Source organism: Ostrinia nubilalis, chromosome 18 (genome assembly GCF_963855985.1).
Source record: "Ostrinia nubilalis chromosome 18, ilOstNubi1.1, whole genome shotgun sequence".
Classification (NCBI taxonomy): domain Eukaryota; kingdom Metazoa; phylum Arthropoda; class Insecta; order Lepidoptera; family Crambidae; genus Ostrinia; species Ostrinia nubilalis.
In genome coordinates, this window is record NC_087105.1 from 3705827 (window position 1) to 3727419 (window position 21593).

The 21593-nt window shown below is 45.1% G+C and overlaps 3 protein-coding genes across 3 annotated transcripts; 1 reads left to right on the forward strand and 2 right to left on the reverse strand.

The window, feature by feature from the left end:
• Positions 1–1318: 1318 nt before the first annotated feature.
• On the reverse strand, positions 1319–2820 carry LOC135080523 (SAYSvFN domain-containing protein 1). Its single transcript, XM_063975168.1, has 3 exons — positions 2607–2820; positions 2352–2529; positions 1319–2155 (listed from the first exon to the last, which is right to left on the reverse strand). The coding sequence occupies exons 2-3, from the start codon at positions 2511–2513 to the stop codon at positions 1766–1768; spliced, it is 552 nt and encodes a 183-aa protein (XP_063831238.1). The 5' UTR covers positions 2514–2529; positions 2607–2820; the 3' UTR covers positions 1319–1765.
• A 274-nt stretch (positions 2821–3094) lies between these two features.
• LOC135080847 (uncharacterized) lies at positions 3095–8437 on the forward strand. The gene is made up of 15 exons (XM_063975573.1): positions 3095–3304; positions 3425–3639; positions 4037–4162; positions 4436–4675; positions 4939–5104; positions 5743–5904; positions 6350–6535; positions 7245–7374; positions 7451–7513; positions 7590–7652; positions 7729–7791; positions 7871–7933; positions 8010–8072; positions 8152–8214; positions 8294–8437. Exons 1-15 carry the CDS (start codon positions 3174–3176, stop codon positions 8435–8437), a joined length of 1878 nt encoding a protein of 625 aa, XP_063831643.1. The 5' UTR covers positions 3095–3173.
• Positions 8438–15645: 7208 nt separating this feature from the next.
• On the reverse strand, positions 15646–21061 carry LOC135080370 (dynein regulatory complex subunit 7-like). The gene is made up of 4 exons (XM_063975019.1): positions 20846–21061; positions 20221–20430; positions 19804–19895; positions 15646–15871 (listed from the first exon to the last, which is right to left on the reverse strand). Exons 1-4 carry the CDS (start codon positions 21005–21007, stop codon positions 15715–15717), a joined length of 621 nt encoding a protein of 206 aa, XP_063831089.1. The 5' UTR covers positions 21008–21061; the 3' UTR covers positions 15646–15714.
• Between the last annotated feature and the right edge of the window lie 532 nt (positions 21062–21593).

Sequence of the window (21593 nt, forward strand, 5' to 3'; positions counted from 1 at the left end):
AAGGTCTGTAATATTGGAAATTTTATTTTTGTCTTACATGTTTCCATCAGGAGAAAATCGACTAAATCAACATTGAGCAATCATTCTAGACATGCGGGAGCATGTTAAGCCTAGTTCCAGGGAGGGGACTGCACCGTGCGTATATTTAGACGAACCACTTTGAGCCACTTTTGACTCCTCATCACTCAAAAACTACTGTGCATTAACACTTCAAATTTGGCTCATGTGTTGAGACTTGCAAGATATACATCAGTTTCAAATTTCATAAATATGCCTCAAACGGTTCTTTAGATATTGACGTCCAAAAATCTACATGTCTGACCTATAGACCAAATTCTAACCACTTCCTCGAAGGTTCAAATTTGGCATCCAGAAAGGTAGTTATGTAAATACATAGGAACAAATAAAAAACCAGTAAATTTTAACATTTCACATGTGATAGATAGATTTTAGTGCTCTAAATATCGATTTTTGAACGTCAATACCTAAATAACCGTTTGAGGTATATTTATGAAATTTGAAGCTGATGTATATCTTGCAAGTCTCAATACATGAGCCAAATTTGAAGTGTTAATGCACAGCAGTTTTTGAATGATGAGGAGTCAAAAGTAGCTCTAATTGGTTCGTCTAAATATACACACGGTGCAGTCCCCTCCCTGGAACTAGGCTTAACATGCTCCCGCATGTCTATAGTGTTTGCTCAATGTTGATTTAGTCGATTTTCTCCTGAAAGGAACATGTAAGACAACAATAAAATTTCCAATTTTACAGACCTTCGAGAGCAGATGCCGCAAAAACTATACAAGATATAGAAAAACTTGACGGTCTCACCTGTAGCAAATTGAATAAGCTTTTTTTGGTTCATAGTAGTCATGTCACTAGGACGCATAGTTTCCGAGGATTAAGCGAAAAACCGAAAAGTGGTACCTTTAAACCCTCCTCTCCCCGCCGGCTCAAGGGCTAAGGGCGGGGACTTTTGCTATGTTCACCACCTAACTAGGCTAAATAAAGTCCCAAGGTCAGAAATTGTGTTCCACGGATTTCTCTCTACACCGTCGTTAAGGCATTCATTGACTGGACTATATGGCCAAGTCATGTACATAATTTTTTAATTGGTGCAAGAACAAGCAATATGTTCCTAAAAGGTTTCTGTTGCGCTATTGTAGTTTAATTAAATCTAAATTATGTTGCATTTATTATTACTACTGAATTTATATTTGTTGTCAATTCTAAATGTGATTAATAAACCAAATTTAATTTACCAATTTTTGCTCTTTAATTTTTCAACCCTGACCTGAATAAATGAAACAAAATAAAATAGCTGGCAATAAACAGCTTTATTTGTTATTTCATACATATTCTTAATATTACAGAAATAAGTTAATAATATAGCTATAACTGCAGCGTATCCTACAAGAATCATACTACATCACTTGAAGTGACAGTCAGTCTGATAAAACCTGTTTTCCAAAAGGGACCGAACAGTTATAAAAAGTTTCATGATAATTTTAGACACCTATTAAAATAGACACACATTTATTCATAATGGAATGGTATAATAAATAGTACAATCGGCAGCACATAGGCTACATTTTGTTGAAAAATAGCATTATTCCAACTACGTTAGAAGATACAGTAATTAGTATTAGCTTGATGTGCAGTTGATTGTACATGGAAGGCTGAAGATTAATAATTGAGATTACAGCCAGTCAAGTCACAATTCAATTGGGACCGAGTACACCTATATTTGCTGTAAATATAAAATTTACCTCACACTGGCCGCACCATACCGTATTTCCCTCTCAAACTGCTCCGCTTTCAGAGTGCCATCTATGCTGACACAATTCTCATTAAACACACTATAGGCAGAGACTTCGCCTCTCTTTTTCGGCCTTGTTCGTGTGTTAATACAAATTCCTACTAAAACTGAGATCACAAAGAAAACTGCCCCGAATTGGATTTTCAAGAAAACTATGAAAAGTGCCAGCCAGACAATGCCAACAATTGCCCATTTTATGGTGAAATATTGCCAAGATTCTGGTTGTTCTTCTATGAAGGATTCCACCTCGCTGGTTTCAGATGCAACTTCGCTGGGTGATTCTGGTTCAGGTGGCAAGAGTTTTTCTTCTTCCTGAGGAATTTCTTCATTTTCCATCTGAAATAACCAAGAAAATATTTGAATTACAGTAGTGTACAGCATTTTTATTTCATCACATGATGATCACTTAGAGCATCACTTTCCATCAAGTCAGATACAGGTCAAGAGCTTCCTCATTGTCGCTAATAAAAAAAAAGAAGATCAAGAATGAAAAATAGTAAATAAACATACTTGAACTAGTATTTCAACCTACCAACAAGGCCTCTTCTTCTTTCTCTTTCCCCATGTCTTTAAAAGCATTAGGCACCAACATATCGACTATTTTCTGCCTCCCTGCTTCCAATTTCTCCTTGGCTTCGTTTATCAACTGTTTGCGACGGCGAAGAGCGCGGTATTCCTTCAGTTTCTCCTCCATACGTGGAATTTTGAGTCTACGAAAGAGCGTAGATTATTATGCGATAAAATTCACTTATCAATTTTGTCATGAAAATACAAGTATGTTAAATACCTGCTTGTCTTCAAGTCTCACAAATAAATCCGGTGCTGTTCGGGTAGGTTTTAAAGTATTGACCGGCACAAGTTTGGCGCCAGCTACAATATGGGTTAAAATCAACTGGCAATGAACAAAGGTGAGGTTTTTAATTAGCAAAAACTGAATTTAAAACACGTCGACATTCAAACAAGCACAATTTGCGCGAGCGATAGTAGACAAAAACAAATGATTTCCAACTGTCATTTTGACATATTCGGTGACAGCACAGCAGCTGATCGATAAAAATAGTGCCGTTCATTATACTCGATTAAGATTATAGATTGAGCTCATTATTTAAATAAGTTATTTTGTTAATAATACTTGTATTTCGAAGCAAAATAAAATACTACAGAATTTTTTAACGTCATAATTAGATTATCAACTTATAAATTATAAAACTGAGCTACTTATTAATTGGAACATTTAAAAAAAAGTGGCAACACTGATATAGGCGGGAAGTCCGATCGATATTTTCATCAAGTATCAGTATTATTTATTTTTGTTAGGAAAATGACTGATTAAACTATGTTTTTGTAGTAATAAATGGAACATCAATCTGAAATGGGGGCCTACGGGGAAAATCCGAATGTTCAAAACAGTGGGAATTACATTACAATCATCCCCGTAGATTATTCGCGTCGTGGTTATCCTATGCAAGCAGAGTATCAATACAAGTAAGCAAACTATTGTTTACTGTAGTTGTTATTACATACCACATTTAAATTCCTTCAATTGTTTTCAGTAATAAAAAGGTAACGTAAAAATTAATAAAATTATCCAATATTTCTTTTCAGTGAATTTAGGTCGCGGGAAGAGTATTACAGCGTTCAAAGCCAGAAATTGCAGGCAGAAGTCAATGCACACTTATATTCAGTGTCCCAAAGGCTGCCTCACCTCACATACAGCCCCCTGGGACGGCACAACGAGTGGGACAAGCATGACCCGCACAAACCCTTGCCAGACTCCAAAGAGAGCAATAGCTCGGACTCGCTGGAGAAAAGTGTTATGGGTAGGTAAATAAAACTTTAGCATCAAGAAAATAAGTCAGTCCGCACCCAGTAGCAAAGTATGAGCGATCCTGTATATCTTGTAACTCCCCCGGAGTTGCGGGTGTCTATGAGCGGCGGTAGTCAGAGTCACCATCAGGTGATTGATACGTCAGCTCATTTGCCTCTTGTCCCATAAAAAGTAGGTTTTCGGGACTTACCTATTTTAATTCCCCGATTAACAGACCTTGAGAATTAACTAGGAAAAAAAATGTAATTTTCTCTAATTATTAGGTTTCCCCATTTTGGGTTTTTTGCTCTTTGTTTTTCGCACTTTTAGCAGAACTTTTAAATGTGAAATTCTTTTGAAAGTTCTGCTGAAAAAGATGCCTTTCAAACGTTTACGCTAATATTCTTCAGGGTCAAACCTCAGCAGCTGCTCTAACCAGACGGGTTCCAGCAGCATCGCCGCTGGCTCCTTCAGTACAACGGAGCCCATCACGAGTGGCGGCAGTTCCTCCAGCGCTATATCCCCGCCTCTGCCTGGTGAGAAATTGCTTCCAGGGACCAGATAATTCCATTTTACGTCATCTTTGATGCCAGAATGTCCGGAAATATTTTCGGTTCAACTGTATTGCTTTTCAAAAGAAATGGCTTGTTGAAAGAATTCAGATGTTGCAAATGGCGCTGATCTGATCTCAAATCGTTTGCATTTTAATGGGACGATCTTATCATAAGCAATAGCTAGTAGATACCATTTAATTAACATCTCATCTTTTTAATAACTGGAGTTATAAATTACTCCTTTTTATCATTCAGGGTCATCAGGCAGCACAGCCTCTTCGTCCAGCGTGACCTCAAACCCTGTGACATGCGTGTACCTCATGTCCAAAACCGCCATAATGATAGAGATGAGCTCAGAGGAAGTTCCCTCATGCGTGACGGCTTCCAGGTTCCTTAATGCCACCCTGGCTACTGAGGAACTGGGTCTGACGCAGCCCAGTGCAAGGAGTCTGGCAGCGAACGTCTTTGCTTTGTGGATGTGCAGTCCATTGTTGGGTAAGTTAAAATATAGTTAAAGTATCTAAAAAAATATAGTTACAGTAGGTATCTAAAAAAGGACCGTGAAATGAGGTGGTATTTTCTGTGCATCAATTTCCGAATTTTCCTCCAGTTTTCTGATTCTTTGAACGAGAACTTCCTTTCACATTTTTCTGGTCCTTCGAGCCGGATTTTCATCCACAGTTTTCTGGTTCTGGTCCTTCGTTCGAGCATTCCACGTAGAAATCTTTTTAAACAGGTTTTCTTGTTTCTTATTGCAGAAATCCAGCTCAAGCCGCACCACTGCCCTTGGAAGATCTGGGCGAGCTGGCAGAAGTTGTTACAGCGGTACGGACACGGCTCGGAGACGCGGAAGGCGCGCGACCAGCCCGTCTTGAGGCTGCAGAGGAACGTGTTCTTTCCGAAGCATTTAGAAGAGGGCATCAAGTGAGATTTATTCATGTATACCTACCATGGATTAACCAGTTACTTTAATTAACAGTTTTACCCATCAATACCTGCATCTTCAGTTGCACTTGCTAATGTGACATTAGGGCAAATGAAGCCACTATCGAAATATCGGATCGTCATAAGAAACTTATGAATAAGTATTGACCACAATTTTCCTTACAATTGATAGTAGGTACAACCGATTATCCGACAATACGTAACTGTCATCATGGCTAGTCCTTAGTCTGAAATTCTCCTTGTGTCATCTTCCTGAATGTCGCCGCCGAATTGACTTTCAAGTTGCTAAAGCCCAAACTAAACCTAGTTAATGCCTAAAGTACGGCCAACTAGCAGCGATACAAAAGGTCGATACGACTGTCGAGTTGAAAATATATTCTGTCTCTTCCCATCTTGTGTATTTGTCGTAATGTCTCGTTCTCCCACCAAAATATGTCAAAGTCAGACGGGTTCACCCATGACATTGGGTTTGTTTACATTTGGTATCGCTTCTCGTTGGCCGTACTTTAGATTTGCATAATATTTTGTTTGCGACAGCACTATTAACATCGAGGCCACTGTCCATTTTCTTCATCGAATTATCCAGTTGCGAATGTAGCCTTTTATCTCCGTGGCAGGGACTCCCGCATCCAAGAGCTGCTATACGAAGAGGCGCGGCACAATGTAGTGACTGGCCGCTACCCGCTGGAAAGCGCGCAGGCCGTGATGCTGGGCGGGCTGCAGGCGCGCATCCAACTCGGGCCTTACGATCCACACCGGCACACGGCTAAGTTCTTCAGGTCAGTCTTAGCTGGCATTGAGTATCTATTATTAACATTTATATTGACATCTTACATTGATAATATTGGAATTTATTGAACATTTATAGCAAATAAATGATGATTCTGATTCTGGATAAATGTGTATTTCAGTCTCTATGGAAAATTGTGCCTTTCAGTATCAGAATGGTTTTATCATTTGTGGCAAAAAACGCAGATGATTCCTTTTTTATGTCTATGAAGCAAGTTCTGAAGTGTGTCTGAAAATAAAAACAGTTATTACAGACTTCTGCGTTTCTGTCTGCACCCAAAATAAGTCTAAGCACACTTCATCATACTACATGGTCCTTCAAGCCGGATATTCAATATCCGAAAACTTATAATTATACAAGACACAATTTGGGTTGATGGGCATTGTCGGTTATGAAGGGTTGACAGTCAGAAAATATATTTCTTATCCTTCCAGAGAGCAACAAGACAAGTATTTACCACAGCACGCGCGCTCGGGGCGTTGGGCGCGGCTACTCCCCGCGGGCCGCAAGCGGAGCCCCGAGGCGAAGTTACTGGAACAAGCGCAACGCCCCGCCGCCGCTCCACCTCGTAAATTGCGTCACAAGTACCTGGCACATGCTCGTACGCACGCTACCTACGGGTAAGTACGGGACTATTCCCGCATCTTATTCCCACCGCTGCAACTCCTGTGTAGCCAGGATCTACTGTTTGACCGCCAGCCAATAAAAACCCGAATTAATCAGAAAAACATAGCAGGAGTTCGAAGTAAAGGGTTGACTGGGGAGTCGACTAGTCTAGTCTTAGTTTTTAGAGTCTACTAGTGCAAAGCGGTCATCCAGAAGACCAACAGCCGCTTTAATGATAAGTAGGTACTCAACTTAATGATAGTACTCGTGAGCGGCTGTTAGTAAGCTTCTTGTAAGATCACCTGTTTCAATCCATTTTCAGCAGGAGCAAAGTGTTGGGAGCAGGGATTGTAATAAATCAGCTTGACTAAAGCCTGGTCCGTGAGCACGTAGAATTTTGTCCCGCTCGCACAATCACTGCGGGCGCGCGTCGCACATTCGCGACAGCAATATAATTACGCGCGAGCGATAAGGATGGGTAGCTTGGGGTCATTGGACAAAATTCTACGTGCTCACGGACCAGGCTTTAGCTGCGCTACCTTAGTCTGTTCCCATTTTTGTTTCGGCAGTTGGAGAAACAGTGGTCTCAACTGCCAGCCTGTGTAAAAAAGATATCAATCAAATTCTCACATACCTAATTTACGCTATAAAATACGCACTCGTACAAACTGTACGCCAGAATTAAAAAAAACTAACCAGCTTAAAAACGGTGCGTGTGCGCAGGGCGGCGTTCTTTCAAGGGCAGATCGAGCAGCCGGTTCGCAGCCTAACCAGCTTGCTCACGCACGAAGACATCCCCGTGCTCGTGGCCGTCAACGCGACCGGCGTCTACGTCATCGACGACACCGAGAGCGTGAGTGTGACGTCATAGTACAGGGCTCGGGACACATCGAGCAGCCAGAAGTCTCACCAGCTTGCTCACGCACGAGGACATCCCCGTGCTCGTGGCCGTCAACGCGACCGGCGTCTACGTCATCGACGACACCGAGAGCGTGAGTGTGACGTCACAGTGCAGGGCTCGGGACACATCGAGCAGCCAGAAGTCTCACCAGCTTGCTCACGCACGAGGACATCCCCGTGCTCGTGGCCGTCAACGCGACCGGCGTCTACGTCATCGACGACACCGAGAGCGTGAGTGTGACGTCACAGTGCAGGGCTCGGGACACATCGAGCAGCCAGAAGTCTCACCAGCCTGCTCTCGCACGAGGACATCCCCGTGCTCGTGGCCGTCAACGCGACCGGCGTCTACGTCATCGACGACACCGAGAGCGTGAGTGTGACGTCACAGTACAGGGCTCCTAGAGACACATCGAGCAGACAGAAGTCTCACCAGCTTGCTCACGCACGAGGACATCCCCGTGCTCGTGGCCGTCAACGCGACCGGCGTCTACGTCATCGACGACACCGAGAGCGTGAGTGTGACGTCACAGTGCAGGGCTCGGGTCACATCGAGCAGCCAGAAGTCTCACCAGCCTGCTCTCGCACGAGGACATCCCCGTGCTCGTGGCCGTTAACGCGACCGGCGTCTACGTCATCGACGACACCGAGAGCGTGAGTGTGACGTCATAGTACAGGGCTCCTAGGGACACATCGAGCAGCCAGAAGTCTCACCAGCCTGCTCTCGCACGAGGACATCCCCGTGCTCGTGGCCGTCAACGCGACCGGCGTCTACGTCATCGACGACACCGAGAGCGTGAGTGTGACGTCACAGTGCAGGGCTCCTAGGGACACATCGAGCAGCCAGAAGTCTCACCAGCCTGCTCTCGCACGAGGACATCCCCGTGCTCGTGGCCGTCAACGCGACCGGCGTCTACGTCATCGACGACACCGAGAGCGTGAGTGTGACGTCACAGTGCAGGGCTCCTAGGGACACATCGAGCAGCCAGAAGTCTCACCAGCCTGATGACGCACGATGACATCCCCGTGCTCGTGGCCGTCAACGCGACCGGCGTCTACGTCATCGACGACACCGAGAGCGTGAGTGTGACGTCACACAGGGCTCCTAGAGACACATCGAGCAGCCAGAAGTCTCACCAGCCTGATGACGCACGAAGACATCCCCGTGCTCGTGGCCGTCAACGCGAACGGCGTCTACGTCATCGACGACACCGAGAGCGTGAGTGTGACCATAGTGTCATCATCATCATCATTCAGCCATAGGACGTCCACTGCTGAACATAGGCCTCCCCCAATGATTTCCACATCACTCGATTGGTAGCGGCCTGCATCCAGCGCATTCCTGCTACCTTAATAAGTCGGTCCATCTTTTGGGTGGATGTCACACGCTGTATTTTCCGATACGTAGCCTTCACTCCAAAACCTTGCTGCCCTATCAACCGTCAGTTCTGCATACTACTATGTGCTCTGCCCATTGCCACTTCATCTTGCTAATCCGTCGGACTATGTCAGCGACTTTAGTTCGTTTACGGATCTCCTCATTTCTGGTTCATGTAACTTATGGAGACAGTTCAGAGTACCGTTGCGTCGTGTCCGACAATTGGACAACATCTTAACTGTTGAAGTGTCGATTGGCCGTTTTAATGTTTGCAAGCATGGAATGTATGATGGAAGATCCCAATATTTTCCTCAGACGGTGTTACTGGGATTGCTCTACGAGGAGTTGTCCTGGGACATCGGACTGCCGTCTGACGACAACGAAGACTGCTTACCGTGCCTCTTTCTTCAGTTCATGGTTGTTGAAAATGGACTCAGGGTTTCCAAAATTCTACAGGTCAGTCTTAGAAGAACCATACTCGTATGTATGATAACACGAAAGTATATTTGTTGCAAAGTAGCATTTATTACAACAACTACATATTTAAATGCATTGCAAGTGTTCGCTGTTAACACTTTGGCTGCGGGCGGGGCGTCGCGCAGGTCAGTCTTAGGAGAACCCTATGTATGATAACACGAAAGTATATTTGTTTCAAAATAGCATTTATTACAACAACTGCATAAAATGCATTGCAAGTGTTCGCTATTAACACTTTGGATGCGGGCGGGGCGTCGCGCCGTACAATTTTATTTCAATATATTTTTATTTTTAAGTTATGTTCATTCATGATTGTTTTAAGTATTGGTTATAGCACCTACTTCAATTTCGGATATGGGATCAGTAATGAACACCTATCTTAAAAATATTACAATAACATTATATTTACTGCAGGTATTCTCAAAGCAAGCGATAATGATGGACACTCTGATCGAGCACTTCGCGGGCGAGTACCGCAAGCGTCTGGGACAGGACACGCCCAGCGACCACGCCAATTATGATTACCACTCAGGTAGGACATAGGTGCGCCTCCTTGGTGCGCAGGGTTCGGGGCAGCCCCAACAGCATCCTGTCTATGATAGCGAGTAGACTGGACTGCCGTTATATTAATTACTGCTGCACTACATCCGCAGGAGTTGTGCAAAAAAAAAAATAACATTAATGAATAGTTTAGATGTTTCAACTATAATTATTACTAACATAGGTTAAGTCCTTTATAACTAACAAATAATGAGTCATGTTACTTGAATAAATAAATTATATTATTATTATAGGTATTCATAACTAGATACGATTTTGCCTGCATGGGATTGGGTCTATGGTATAATTATTATCACCACATTAGTCTAAATCAGTGTTTCCCGAACACAGTTCTATCATGACTCAGTAATTCAATACTAGCCAAGCCAACCAATAGTCGGCCGATTGACTTATTGTATTCGCTATCTGTCCTAAATCGATAAAGGCGTATAAAAGGGCACACTGACTAGATTTTAAAGTGTTTTTAATGTGTTACCCGCAGATTCAGGCAGCATCTCGCTCCCGCCGCTCTCGCGGCCGGACTCACCTCAACGGCGACTAGCTAACAAACTATCGCGGCTTGCGCTGGCCACGCACGACGGGCGCGGCAACCTGCTGGGCGGCGCCGGCGACTGGAACACCGACCTCAGCCACCCGCAGCCCTCCTGGCTGCTGCCCAAGCACTAGCCTGCTGTGTCTAGTGTCACAGCCACGCTCGCCAACAAGCTGTCGCGGCTGGCGCTGGCCACGCACGACGGGCGCGGCAACCTGCTGGGCGGCGCCGGCGACTGGAACACCGACCTCAGCCACCCGCAGCCCTCCTGGCTGCTGCCCAAGCACTAGCCTGCTGTGTCTAGTGTCACAGCCACGCTCGCCAACAAGCTGTCGCGGCTGGCGCTGGCCACGCACGACGGGCGCGGCAACCTGCTGGGCGGCGCCGGCGACTGGAACACCGACCTCAGCCACCCGCAGCCCTCCTGGCTGCTGCCCAAGCACTAGCCTGCTGTGTCTAGTGTCACAGCGACGCTCGCCAACAAGCTGTCGCGGCTGGCGCTGGCCACGCACGACGGGCGCGGCAACCTGCTGGGCGGCGCCGGCGACTGGAACACCGACCTCAGCCACCCGCAGCCCTCCTGGCTGCTGCCCAAGCACTAGCCTGCTGTGTCTAGTGTCACAGCGACGCTCGCCAACAAGCTGTCGCGGCTGGCGCTGGCCACGCACGACGGGCGCGGCAACCTGCTGGGCGGCGCCGGCGACTGGAACACCGACCTCAGCCACCCGCAGCCCTCCTGGCTGCTGCCCAAGCACTAGCCTGCTGTGTCTAGTGTCACAGCGACGCTCGCCAACAAGCTGTCGCGGCTGGCGCTGGCCACGCACGACGGGCGCGGCAACCTGCTGGGCGGCGCCGGCGACTGGAACACCGACCTCAGCCACCCGCAGCCCTCCTGGCTGCTGCCCAAGCACTAGCCTGCTGTGTCTAGTGTCACAGCGACGCTCGCCAACAAGCTGTCGCGGCTGGCGCTGGCCACGCACGACGGGCGCGGCAACCTGCTGGGCGGCGCCGGCGACTGGAACACCGACCTCAGCCACCCGCAGCCCTCCTGGCTGCTGCCCAAGCACTAGCCTGCTGTGTCTAGTGTCACAGCGACGCTCGCCAACAAGCTGTCGCGGCTGGCGCTGGCCACGCACGACGGGCGCGGCAACCTGCTGGGCGGCGCCGGCGACTGGAACACCGACCTCAGCCACCCGCAGCCCTCCTGGCTGCTGCCCAAGCACTAGCCCGTGTGTCATACGCCCCACGTACGACCCACGTTCGCCCCGCAATATGGGACTGTAATATGCCCCACAGTGATGTGAATATACAATTTATTGCTACTCTTGCGACACTATCCTTGAAACTGCAATGGCGGATGAAAGGTTGAAAAGTGAAGTGTTAAAAGAATAAAAAATACCTCGTAGCTACCTACAGCCTCCGAAGCACTAGCCTGCTGTGTCGAACGCCCTACGTACGACCCATGTACGCCCTGCAGTGATGTGAATATACTACGATTCCTTCGACACTGCCCTACTGGCTGCAATGTGGTTGATGAAAGGTTGAAAAGTGAAGTGTTAAAACAACAAAACAAAAATCTCGTAGCCACCCACAGCTCCCCGGCTGTTGACCAAGCACTAGCCAATGTCGCACGCCCCACGTACGAAAGTACGTCTCGCAGTGATGTGAAATACGTTATACAACTGCGACTTTTGACATTGACACAGTCTTTCAGGCTGTAGCTGTTGGTCACACGCACCACGTATGCCCCGAAGTATGGGACTGTCGTACGCCCCGCAGTGATGTGAATATACTATACTCTTGCGACACTATGCGGCTTAAACTAAAGAAGTGTTAAAGCAATAAACACCCGACTTGGCATCATCCGCAGTCCTCAACACTGCCCAAGCACAAGCCTACGGGATGTAATAAGTGAACACAAAAGTTGAATCTCATTTGTGTCTGTGAAAGGGTTAAGATGAAAAGTGACGTGTTAATAAAAATAATAAGTATAGCCCGACCAGGAACATAAAAACCCTCGCCATATTGCGGAAAACTAATGGTACTAATTTCTTTTAATGGCAACAGTAACTGAAAACTTCATTGACATGTCACCTTGCATGTCAGTCTATTGCTGTCAAAGTGTAAACAAACTTTATTTTAAATGTGCGCAATTGATTATGTGAATGAAATTGCTAAAATCTTTTTATAGTCGTGAAAGAAAAGTGGTTCACAATGTGTTAAAGTATTTGTCGAAGAGAAATACCAAGGGTTCGGACCATGGTTTCATTGAATAATGTTTCCAACAAAGGTTGTCAAATTGACTGACATGTTTATCGTATAGTACAGTCCACTTTGAAAATTAGCTGTGGTTTGTTTCAACCAGGGCCGGATTAACCATCTCGGGGCCCCTAGGCACAGCTGGTTTCGGGCCCCCCTTTTTTTGTCGCGGTGGAAATGCTTTGCTCACCGTCACCACTGCTGGGGGACAGGGTGGTGTGTGGGACTCCCGGCGCCCTATGCTCCGTCCTGAAAAGGACGGGGTATGCCCACTAAAACCTCCGCGGCGTTCCGTCATCGCCCAAGTGGGGGTGTCGCGAGTATCCAGCCGTAGCCTCCCGGCGACAGCTCGCCTACACGGTGGACATTACACGCCCCCCCTTGTGGGGGTCCGACGGGAATGGCCCGAAACGCCAAGCCGTTCCGTCAGACGGAGGTGACAAGGGTGCCCCCGCACTCCCGGCCTGCTGGCCGCCAACTGGGGGCAGAGTAGAACGGTCGTACAACTGCCTTCTCCACCCACTTCTCCGCCTGCGGAGCGATGAGGCGAGAGGATCGTTCTCCCGCTCGCGCTCCGCTGCCTCCTTCTGAAGGATGATCTCCTCGCAAAAGGAGGCGACCGCCTTCCAGTATCCTTCACTTCCCAGCATGGCGTTGACCAGGCTAGGAAGCGAAAGATCCCGGCCCACGACCGCAGTAGGGACACGGCGCTGCTCCTCCCAACCTGTGCAGACCGCGAGGGTGTGCAGCACCGTGTCATCCACTGCGCCGCATTTGTGGCACAGCGGGGATCATATGCAGGTACGAACCGAAGCAGCCATGCCCGGTCAGCACCTGCGCCAGACGGAACGTGAGGAACCCGTGCGGTCGTTCCAACCATTGGTCCAGAACAGGACCAGTGGCGTCTAGAGTGCGGCAGCCAAACTGCGCGAGAGTCATGTCTTCCTTCCAGCGATCGATCATGATCTGCCTGACGGCGCCGCGCTGCTCCGGGGCCGGGCGCTTTCCACGCGCCTTCTGGTCTGCCATCTAGTGATAGATGACAGACAAGACCCCAGCTTCTAGCTCCCAAGGAGGAGTACCAGTGAGGACGCACGCCGCAGCGTGCCCTACCGTGCGGTAGGCAAGCGGTAGGTAGGTCCTTGCGACCCTCTGCGCTATGGCCCGCTGGGGTCTGCGCAGAAGGGCAGCATTCTCCCTTTTGTTGAGTGCGTCCGCCCAGATTGGGGCGCCATACAGCGCCATGCTCCTCAGAACGCTGCCGGCATAAAGTCGAAGACACCTCGTTTGTGGCCCTCCCAAACTCGGGAGGAGCCAACTCAGTGCGCCGGCTGCCTTGAGGGCGCTAGCCCGTTGAAGTGCGGGCTAAAATGCCATCTCCCGTCAAGCGTGAGACCCAGATATTTCATCTGGCCTTTGACGTCAATCCTAACGTCCTCAACCACAATGTGTCGGGAGGGGCGCGCTGGCGAGGCCCTGGAAAGAAGAGGGCCTCAGTCTTCTCCAGCGTGACTTTCAGGCCGAGGCGTCGTATTCTGCGAGCGACTAATGTGCCGCCCGCCGACGCCAGCCGTGCCGTGGCCCCCTAATGTCTTCCCCGGGCAGTGACCAGTGTGTCATCCGCATAGCATATGACCGCGAGAAGGACGCCCCGGAGGAGCCAGTTGAAGCCTAGGTTCCACAAGAGTGGACCGAGCACCGAACCCTGCGAAACCCCGCTGGCTATGCCGCGCCGTTTGAGCTGGCCGTCTATGTTAACATACAGGACTTCGCGGTCCCGTATGTAATCGGCCAGCAGCGCTCGAAGGTACTGAGGCACTCTGTGATGTTGAAGTGCCTAGAGTATAGTGGAATGAGGGATGGTATTGAAAGCGTTTGCTATATCGAACCCCTCACCCCTCTCCCTAGCCTCCGCAGTGAGGCTTTTTAGCCTCTGAAGGGCGTCGACCGTCGACCTGTCATATAAACCAAAACAGTAATGCCAACGTGACGTTACGAAAATGAATTAGGTTCCACAATATCGAAATATGACTATTGAATGTGTAAACCAAAATAAGGCGAAGTTTTGAGGTGGTTTGAGTTTTGTTGCATAAAAATAATCTTAAATTTTTTTTTAATTTTTTTATCGGGATTGCTGGGCCCCTGGTCATAGTGGGCCCCTAGGCACTGGCCTAAAGTGCCTTATGGATAATACGGCACTGGTTTCAACTACCTATTTTAAAGTTTTTTGTCACTTTGTAAGTGTTGAATTTTATGGAATTGGGAAAAAGTACCGAGTTTGAAGCGTTCATGAGCAGACATTGCAGTTGAATATTCAAGTTCTGAATTTGATTATTGATGAAAAATAAAATAAATCCTACTAGCTCGATTGATGGTTTCATTTAATTTATTTAAACCAGGTTACCTTATAATCTTTTTTCCTTAATTTATGAAAATATCAAATGAGTCCGTAATCCTGAATCCTGATACATAAAATTATAGCCTATTAATTTAACACAGGTACGACTGTACTCAGTGTTGCACTATCAAATGCAATTGGCGCGCCTCTATGCCAGGGTTTTTATGTTCCTGGTCAGGCTATAAATTCACATTGCAGAGATTTGAAAGCAATGAAATGTAAAATCGTTGGGACAAATATTCAACAGTTTTTTTTAATGGAACTGTACTTTGCATCTTTTAATTTCAAAGAAATAAAGACGAAATACTCGACGAAATACTTACAATAAAATAAATATTTAAAACGTTTTTAAGTGTTTTATTTTGCTATAGTTCTACTAACAGCATAAATATAGAATAACAATATTAAACCTCTAAAATATTCTCATCATATTGCACGTTTTAACAAAATACACTATTATAAAGCATATTATTTCAAGTGTGATCACATAATTCAATAACTTACTAGAATTTTTTGTGAAAAACTTGTGGTGCTTACAAGGGCTTTATGTAAAGTTCAAAATACAGCCTCCAGCACATCAATAATCCAAAAAATCAATTTCCACAATAGAATTTGAACCTAATTCGATTGATGAAAAATGCTGGCGTCTCTACAAAAGCCAGCCTAGATCAGTGTATCAATATAATACAAATTATTTGTATTTGTAATAGTGCCTCATGCGGTTGTAGTCTCGCAGCAACGGGTGCTTGTCCAGATACTCTTCCAGCATCTTGAACCTGGGGCCTGACAGGTCCTTGTGCCTCGTCAGCCGCACCTCTAGCGTGTGAACGCTGAACGCCAGTTCGGCACTGATAAAGAAATAAGTATGAGTAAGGTCTATATTTCACCGGGACACCATGGCGGCGCAACCAGTCGCCGGCTACCAACAAAATGTATACAGCTCTATAGAGTTACTCACCTGGTGTCCGTTTGGTTGCGCAAAGCTCTATAGGTACATTTTGTTGGTATCCGGCGACTGGTTGCGCCGCCATGGTGTCCCGGTGAAATATAGCCCTAAGCAATGATGTGCCGTTCCCGAGAACGCTCTCTCGACTGAGAATATTCTCGGGAGCGTTCCCGGGAGCGTTCTCCTAAGTGAGAAAGGTTGAGAATCATGTTTATCAAATGGAAATAAACGAACTTTCTTAAGTAAAATAGTATTAAATTAAGTCAACAGATTTATAAGTGTATATTAAACAATACACTCTATTTGCAGTGAAAGGCTATATTCTCAGTGTTCCCGAGAATATTCTCGGGAACTTTCTCGGCAATATTCTTGGCAACTGCACCTTGATTATATTTTTTTTTTCGTCGTGAAATGTCGTTATAATGATATGTAAGATGACAGAAATTTCTTTTTACACGTAATTAAATAATGTAACTGCCCATTTTTTCGTTTTTAACACGCTCTTATTAGGTCATCCTGTATGTAACTAACTATGCAATGGAATCTTAGAATCTGAATTACACGCACTTCTAAGTCTTGTATCATCATGAAACTTGACAATTATATGTAGATTAGAAATGACAATACAATATTGTGGTACCAGCTGGTCTGATGATGGGACTGGAAGGTGGCCAAAAGAACTCCTAAACGAAACGGCGGAATCACATCAAGTTTGGGTTCATTGGATGTCTTTTCGAGATCTTTAAGTGCTAGATAATGTCCAGGGTCCTAATGATGGAGTCAGGAGGTAGCCATAGGAACTCCTAAACGAAACGGCGGAAACTAATCGAGTTTGGGTTCGTTGAATTTGTCTTTTCGAGCACTTTAATGCTAGATGATGTCTGGACATCAGTGAAGCCAAAAAATCATCATCATTTTAGTGCTGTTAGTAATTAGGGGAAAGTAGTACGAGATGATCCCCTTAAGCGGGAATCGCTGTAAAATACATATTTTTCAAGGTAAACCAAAAATAAAGACGATTACTACTAGTATATTTATCTAACCAACTTTCCTTATACTCAAAACCAGAAATTAATTAAGGTTTCATTAAAATATTTCATTTTTTGCAAAACCTTACAAAGTGATCATCTTGTACACCCCTGTGGGTAAGATGATCCCCCAGGTAGGGGTAAGTTGATCCCTATGATTCTGTTCTATGATCTATTCTTTTCTGGTTATATTCCTTTCGGAGTACCTAATTATGCGAACAAACCGTTAAAAAGTCAGAAAAGAAAAACATTTACGAATTAAATAACGAAAATAACTGATTCTTTCTTAGTTACCTGCTAAAAAGCGTTTAAATAATTGAAACTGTGGTGGCTGGAGCTGTGTTGAATATATCACAAATAAATTCACCTGCTTCATCACCCTCTACCCCAGCACATGCTTTATGGCCCCATTTTCCACATGCATAACATTTTATCCATCCTTCACCCTTGGTATCGCTTGAAAACTTTTCTGTTCAGTACAGCCACTCAGTATCATCTCCTTCAGACTCAGGTGAGTTATATGAAGTTCTCTTTCTTTTATTTCACTTCCCTTTACCTACTCCATTGACTTTTTTGTTTTAATTTCCAGGGATCATCTCGTACATATAGGAAGGGATCATCTTGACCCAAGTCCCACTTTTTGTTAAATATTTGCTAAAATAATCTACAAGTACGCGGCTACGTTTTTATGGCCAAAATATTAAAATTAAACATAATAGAAAGCCTAACGACAACAGTAATTACATTTAACATTGTTTGAATAAAAGTAACATAAGTTCAAAGTCATGCCTATTTTAGATCAGAAGTACACAATTTTTCTTTTTTCTCGTCAAATTCGATGTATCGCTCACGCCACCATTACGATTTGACTGAGGCGGGGAGGTGTCCAGAGCTATGTTTTACCAGTGAAAGAAACTAAATGTCGTTAGTGGTTTCAGCACAATCGCGAAAGATCATCTTACCCCAGGGGATCAACTCGTACTACTTTCCCCTAAAAGCGTGTTGTTAGTTTTTTAAACTATTCTTATTTGACATTAAGGGCATATTTCACAATCGCTTAGTAAGGGCCTGTTTCGCCACTTCTGGATAAGTTGTGGATAGCCTGTCTGACGGATCATTTGACACATTTTTATAGAAAATACGTGCTATCTAGATTGATCAGACACTTAGAAGAATGGTAATACTCCTCTTTAAAAAAGGTGACAAAACCTTGTTGAAGAATTATAGACCCATTTTGCTTCTGAGCCATGTCTACGAGCTGTTTTCGATAGTCATTACGAATTGTCACACTAGCAGGCTCGACGACTTTCAGCCCCCCGAAAAAGCCGGTTCCCGAAAATGCTTTAGTACCATATACCATAATAATATACGCAACGGCAGATTATACGGAAGATCAAGGAGTATAATCAGCCACTTTGCGTTTGTGAACTATGAGAAAGCCTTCGATTCGTTTGAAACATGGGCAGTGCTTCAGTCTCTTCAACTGTGCCAAATTGACTATTGATACATTAAAGTGTTGAAAGGCTTGTACAAACACGCCACTGTGACAGTCCGTTTGAAGATCAGGACCCGAAACCTATCCAGTTGCAGCGAGGGGTGAGACAGGGAGACGTCATCACTACCGCCCTGGAAGATGTTTTCAAGCTTCTGGGCTGGAGCGGATTCAGCATAAATATTAACGGTGAGTACATCACCCAGACAGCAGACGTTATCGTAGTCATGGCTGAGATCGTGGAAGATCTAGGCACAATGCTCGATGGCCTCAATAGAGTCTCTCAACAAGTGGGTCTCAAAATGAACAAGATTTAAAAATCATGTCTAAAGACCGTGTTGCACCCACTCCTCTAAAAGTTGGAGACTCTACACTCGAGGTTGTTGACAATAATGTATACCTGGGACAAATAGTCCAGTTAGGTAGGTCCAATTTCGAAAAAAAAAGGTCGATCATCGAATCCAGCTCGGCTGGGCAGCCTTTGGGAAGCTTTACGATATTTTCACGCGGCTTCTCCGTCGCGTCGCCACTCCGCTTTAAATCCACTTTGAATCCGCTTGCAATCCGCCAGGGTGGCAAGGGCCTTAAAACTCAGAGGCACACTGATGTTCAAATACCGTAGCCGAGTCCTAAAGCCGCGGTACGCGTTCGCCACGAAAAGAGTGAGCAAGACAGCAATATCTCACTCACACGTTTCATGCCTTGTTTATAACGACTAGTCTTAACGCCCAGTTAATAAAACATCGAAACATTACAAATAATATCACATATAAACAACAAAATTAAAATTAAAACTAAATGTATTCTGTCGAGAACACTGAGATTATTCCCGGGAGCGTTCTCGGTTCTCGAGAATATTCTCACTGGGAATATTGCCGGGAACGAGAACTTTCTCAGCGGCACATCTCTAGCTAAGGCATAACAAAATAAAACGCCTACCTATCACCGCGTTATATAGCCGTTATAGCATTATTTATAGGTACAGTTGCAGAGCGATTTTAGCGTTATTTAATAGCACTGCTTAAAAAAATTGAGAGAACTTTTTCCTGATAATTTATTGTTTGACAAAGCCATGCTAACAAATAGCGAATGATCAAATTAAGCGTGGCGTAGCGTTAAACGTGTTAAGGCGTTCAGTCGAAATAAGGCGAATGTTTGGCTGAATCTTAATGGTGGCCATTCATATTGACCAGTTGAGCTGATTTAGCCGTTATCAAAAATAATAATAACTTTATTAAGCATTTGAGTTCCTACCTATGATTGAAAACCTAAACTACATAAATTAAAAATGTATTATAGCTATGAAAATATTACCTGGCCGCGAAGTAAGCGCTCTCCTTTTCAGGCGTAAGTATAAACTGGTTGGCCAGGTACCACAGCCTCTTCGCCTTGTACTCCGAATTGAGCTGAAAGTATTAAGAATAAGTTTTCATCCGTGTGTCCCGTCCACTGCTGCACTGGTAAGAAAATTGCCTGTGGTATATTTTAGGAACAATGCATCAAAGTAACCATGATCCAAACTAAAAAATAACTCAGGTATTATTTATCGTGTGCTGTCTGTGTACGAGCACTACGAGCACGATCGTGGCTGACGATGACTAAGGGCTCTAGGGACTACAGTGTTTTAGGGAATAAGGACTCTAGGCTCACTACTGGGAGACACAAAAACACACTATAAGACCACAGAATTAAGCAACATTATTGTTCTTCCCAACAAAAGCAGTTACGTACCTTATCAAACCGCTCCTGCACCAAGTTCTGTCGTACCAGCTGTTTGGCCTTAAAGTCGTTGATGCACTGCTCCCTGACCAAGGTCGCCTCCTTGACGGTAAGCGGAGCGCCGGTGCCGCGGCCAGTTCCGAACATGCGAGCGAGGTACGGCGCCAGAGGATCAATCTCGGCCTCCTTCTCTCGTTCAGTCACTTCGGCTTTTTGGGTTTCCTAGAACCAGGCAATTTGATAATGGAGAAGTTTGAATCAATCTTTGATTCTGACAAAAAATCCAAAGGTTTTGGCATGGGATTACCGATTCGTGAGAGTGTGGTCACCACTGTATAATACTGTCCATTATAGCGGAAAACACACTTGTAACACAAGCTCATAGATCTGCTGGTGCTAGCTGACCTCGAATGATTAGCAGAAAAATCTAATCCCTAAGTATAAATGGATGAAAATATAAGGTACCGTAAGTTACATATAAGTTATCTGGAGCTTTTATTAAAACTATATCATCAATACATCATCATCAGCTCATTTATTCTTCCTCACGTATTCAGTTCAGATTGTAAGTAATTGACCATAGATTGGTTGTAAAATTTATTTATTTTTACGTTTTCAGTAAGCAGTAATGCCTCACCTGTTCTTTCCAGCCCTTCTTCGCCGCCTCGTTCCTCTCAGTATCAAACAGCGCCACATACAGCATCGGCTCCGTCAGCTCCTTGTGCCTCTGCCGCAGGTACCCGTTGATGTCGGTCTCGCGGTCGCGGATGTGCTTGGTGGTCTTGTACTCCCAGGTCATGTTGTCGCAGAGTGCGTAGTATACGTTTAGAGGCCGGGGTAAGGCGGCGCAGGGGTCAGCCTAGAAGATGGGGAATTAGGGATGTTTGGGAGTCCGTTGCAACATGAAAAGAAGCGATTAGAGAGCAGTTCTCTGATTACTTTATTGGCGAAGATGTGCTAAGCATTTTGTCAAGCATCAATAAAATTGTTTTATTTCCTAGTTCTTTCGGCAGGCTCTGCAGTTGCAGTGATAACGGCTTAGCAAAGCGATGTGTCAAAAACGCAAAACTCACGTTTCTGTACGATATTCTGCGAATGTGTGTGAGGAATGTGTGCGAAAGACGCGAGCATTAAACTGAGAATAAATTATTTCCGGATTGTGCTTTCAGATATTTCATTGGGTGTCGATGGAATATGCTAGTTAAAGTTCAAAAGAGTCCCATAAATTAGATAAGGCTCTGTAATTTGAGAAACAGTGGAATTTTGTTAAGTAAACCTTATTATATAGGTTAATTACTGTGCCAAAGAAAGGGGATCTAAGCCAGTGTAGCAATTGGAGAGGTATCACTTTGCTCTCGATACCGTCAAAGGTTTTCTGCAAGATT

Bases quoted from the DNA above. Each gene is read 5' to 3' on its own strand.
- LOC135080523 (XM_063975168.1), bottom strand. From the start codon at position 2,513: ATGGAGGAGAAACTGAAGGAATACCGCGCTCTTCGCCGTCGCAAACAG. The intron at 2,156-2,351 runs GTAGGTTGAAAT...TGGTTATTTCAG, and splicing joins AAGAAGAAGAGGCCTTGTTG to ATGGAAAATGAAGAAATTCC.
- LOC135080370 (XM_063975019.1), bottom strand. From the start codon at position 21,007: ATGACCTGGGAGTACAAGACCACCAAGCACATCCGCGACCGCGAGACC. The intron at 19,896-20,220 runs GTACGTAACTGC...TAATACTTTCAG, and splicing joins TGCAGGAGCGGTTTGATAAG to CTCAATTCGGAGTACAAGGC. The intron at 15,872-19,803 runs GTAATATTTTCA...TTTCTTTATCAG, and splicing joins AGCGCTTACTTCGCGGCCAG to TGCCGAACTGGCGTTCAGCG.
- LOC135080847 (XM_063975573.1), top strand. From the start codon at position 3,174: ATGGAACATCAATCTGAAATGGGGGCCTACGGGGAAAATCCGAATGTT. The intron at 7,375-7,450 runs GTGAGTGTGACG...CTCACGCACGAG, and splicing joins TCATCGACGACACCGAGAGC to GACATCCCCGTGCTCGTGGC. The intron at 7,514-7,589 runs GTGAGTGTGACG...CTCACGCACGAG, and splicing joins TCATCGACGACACCGAGAGC to GACATCCCCGTGCTCGTGGC.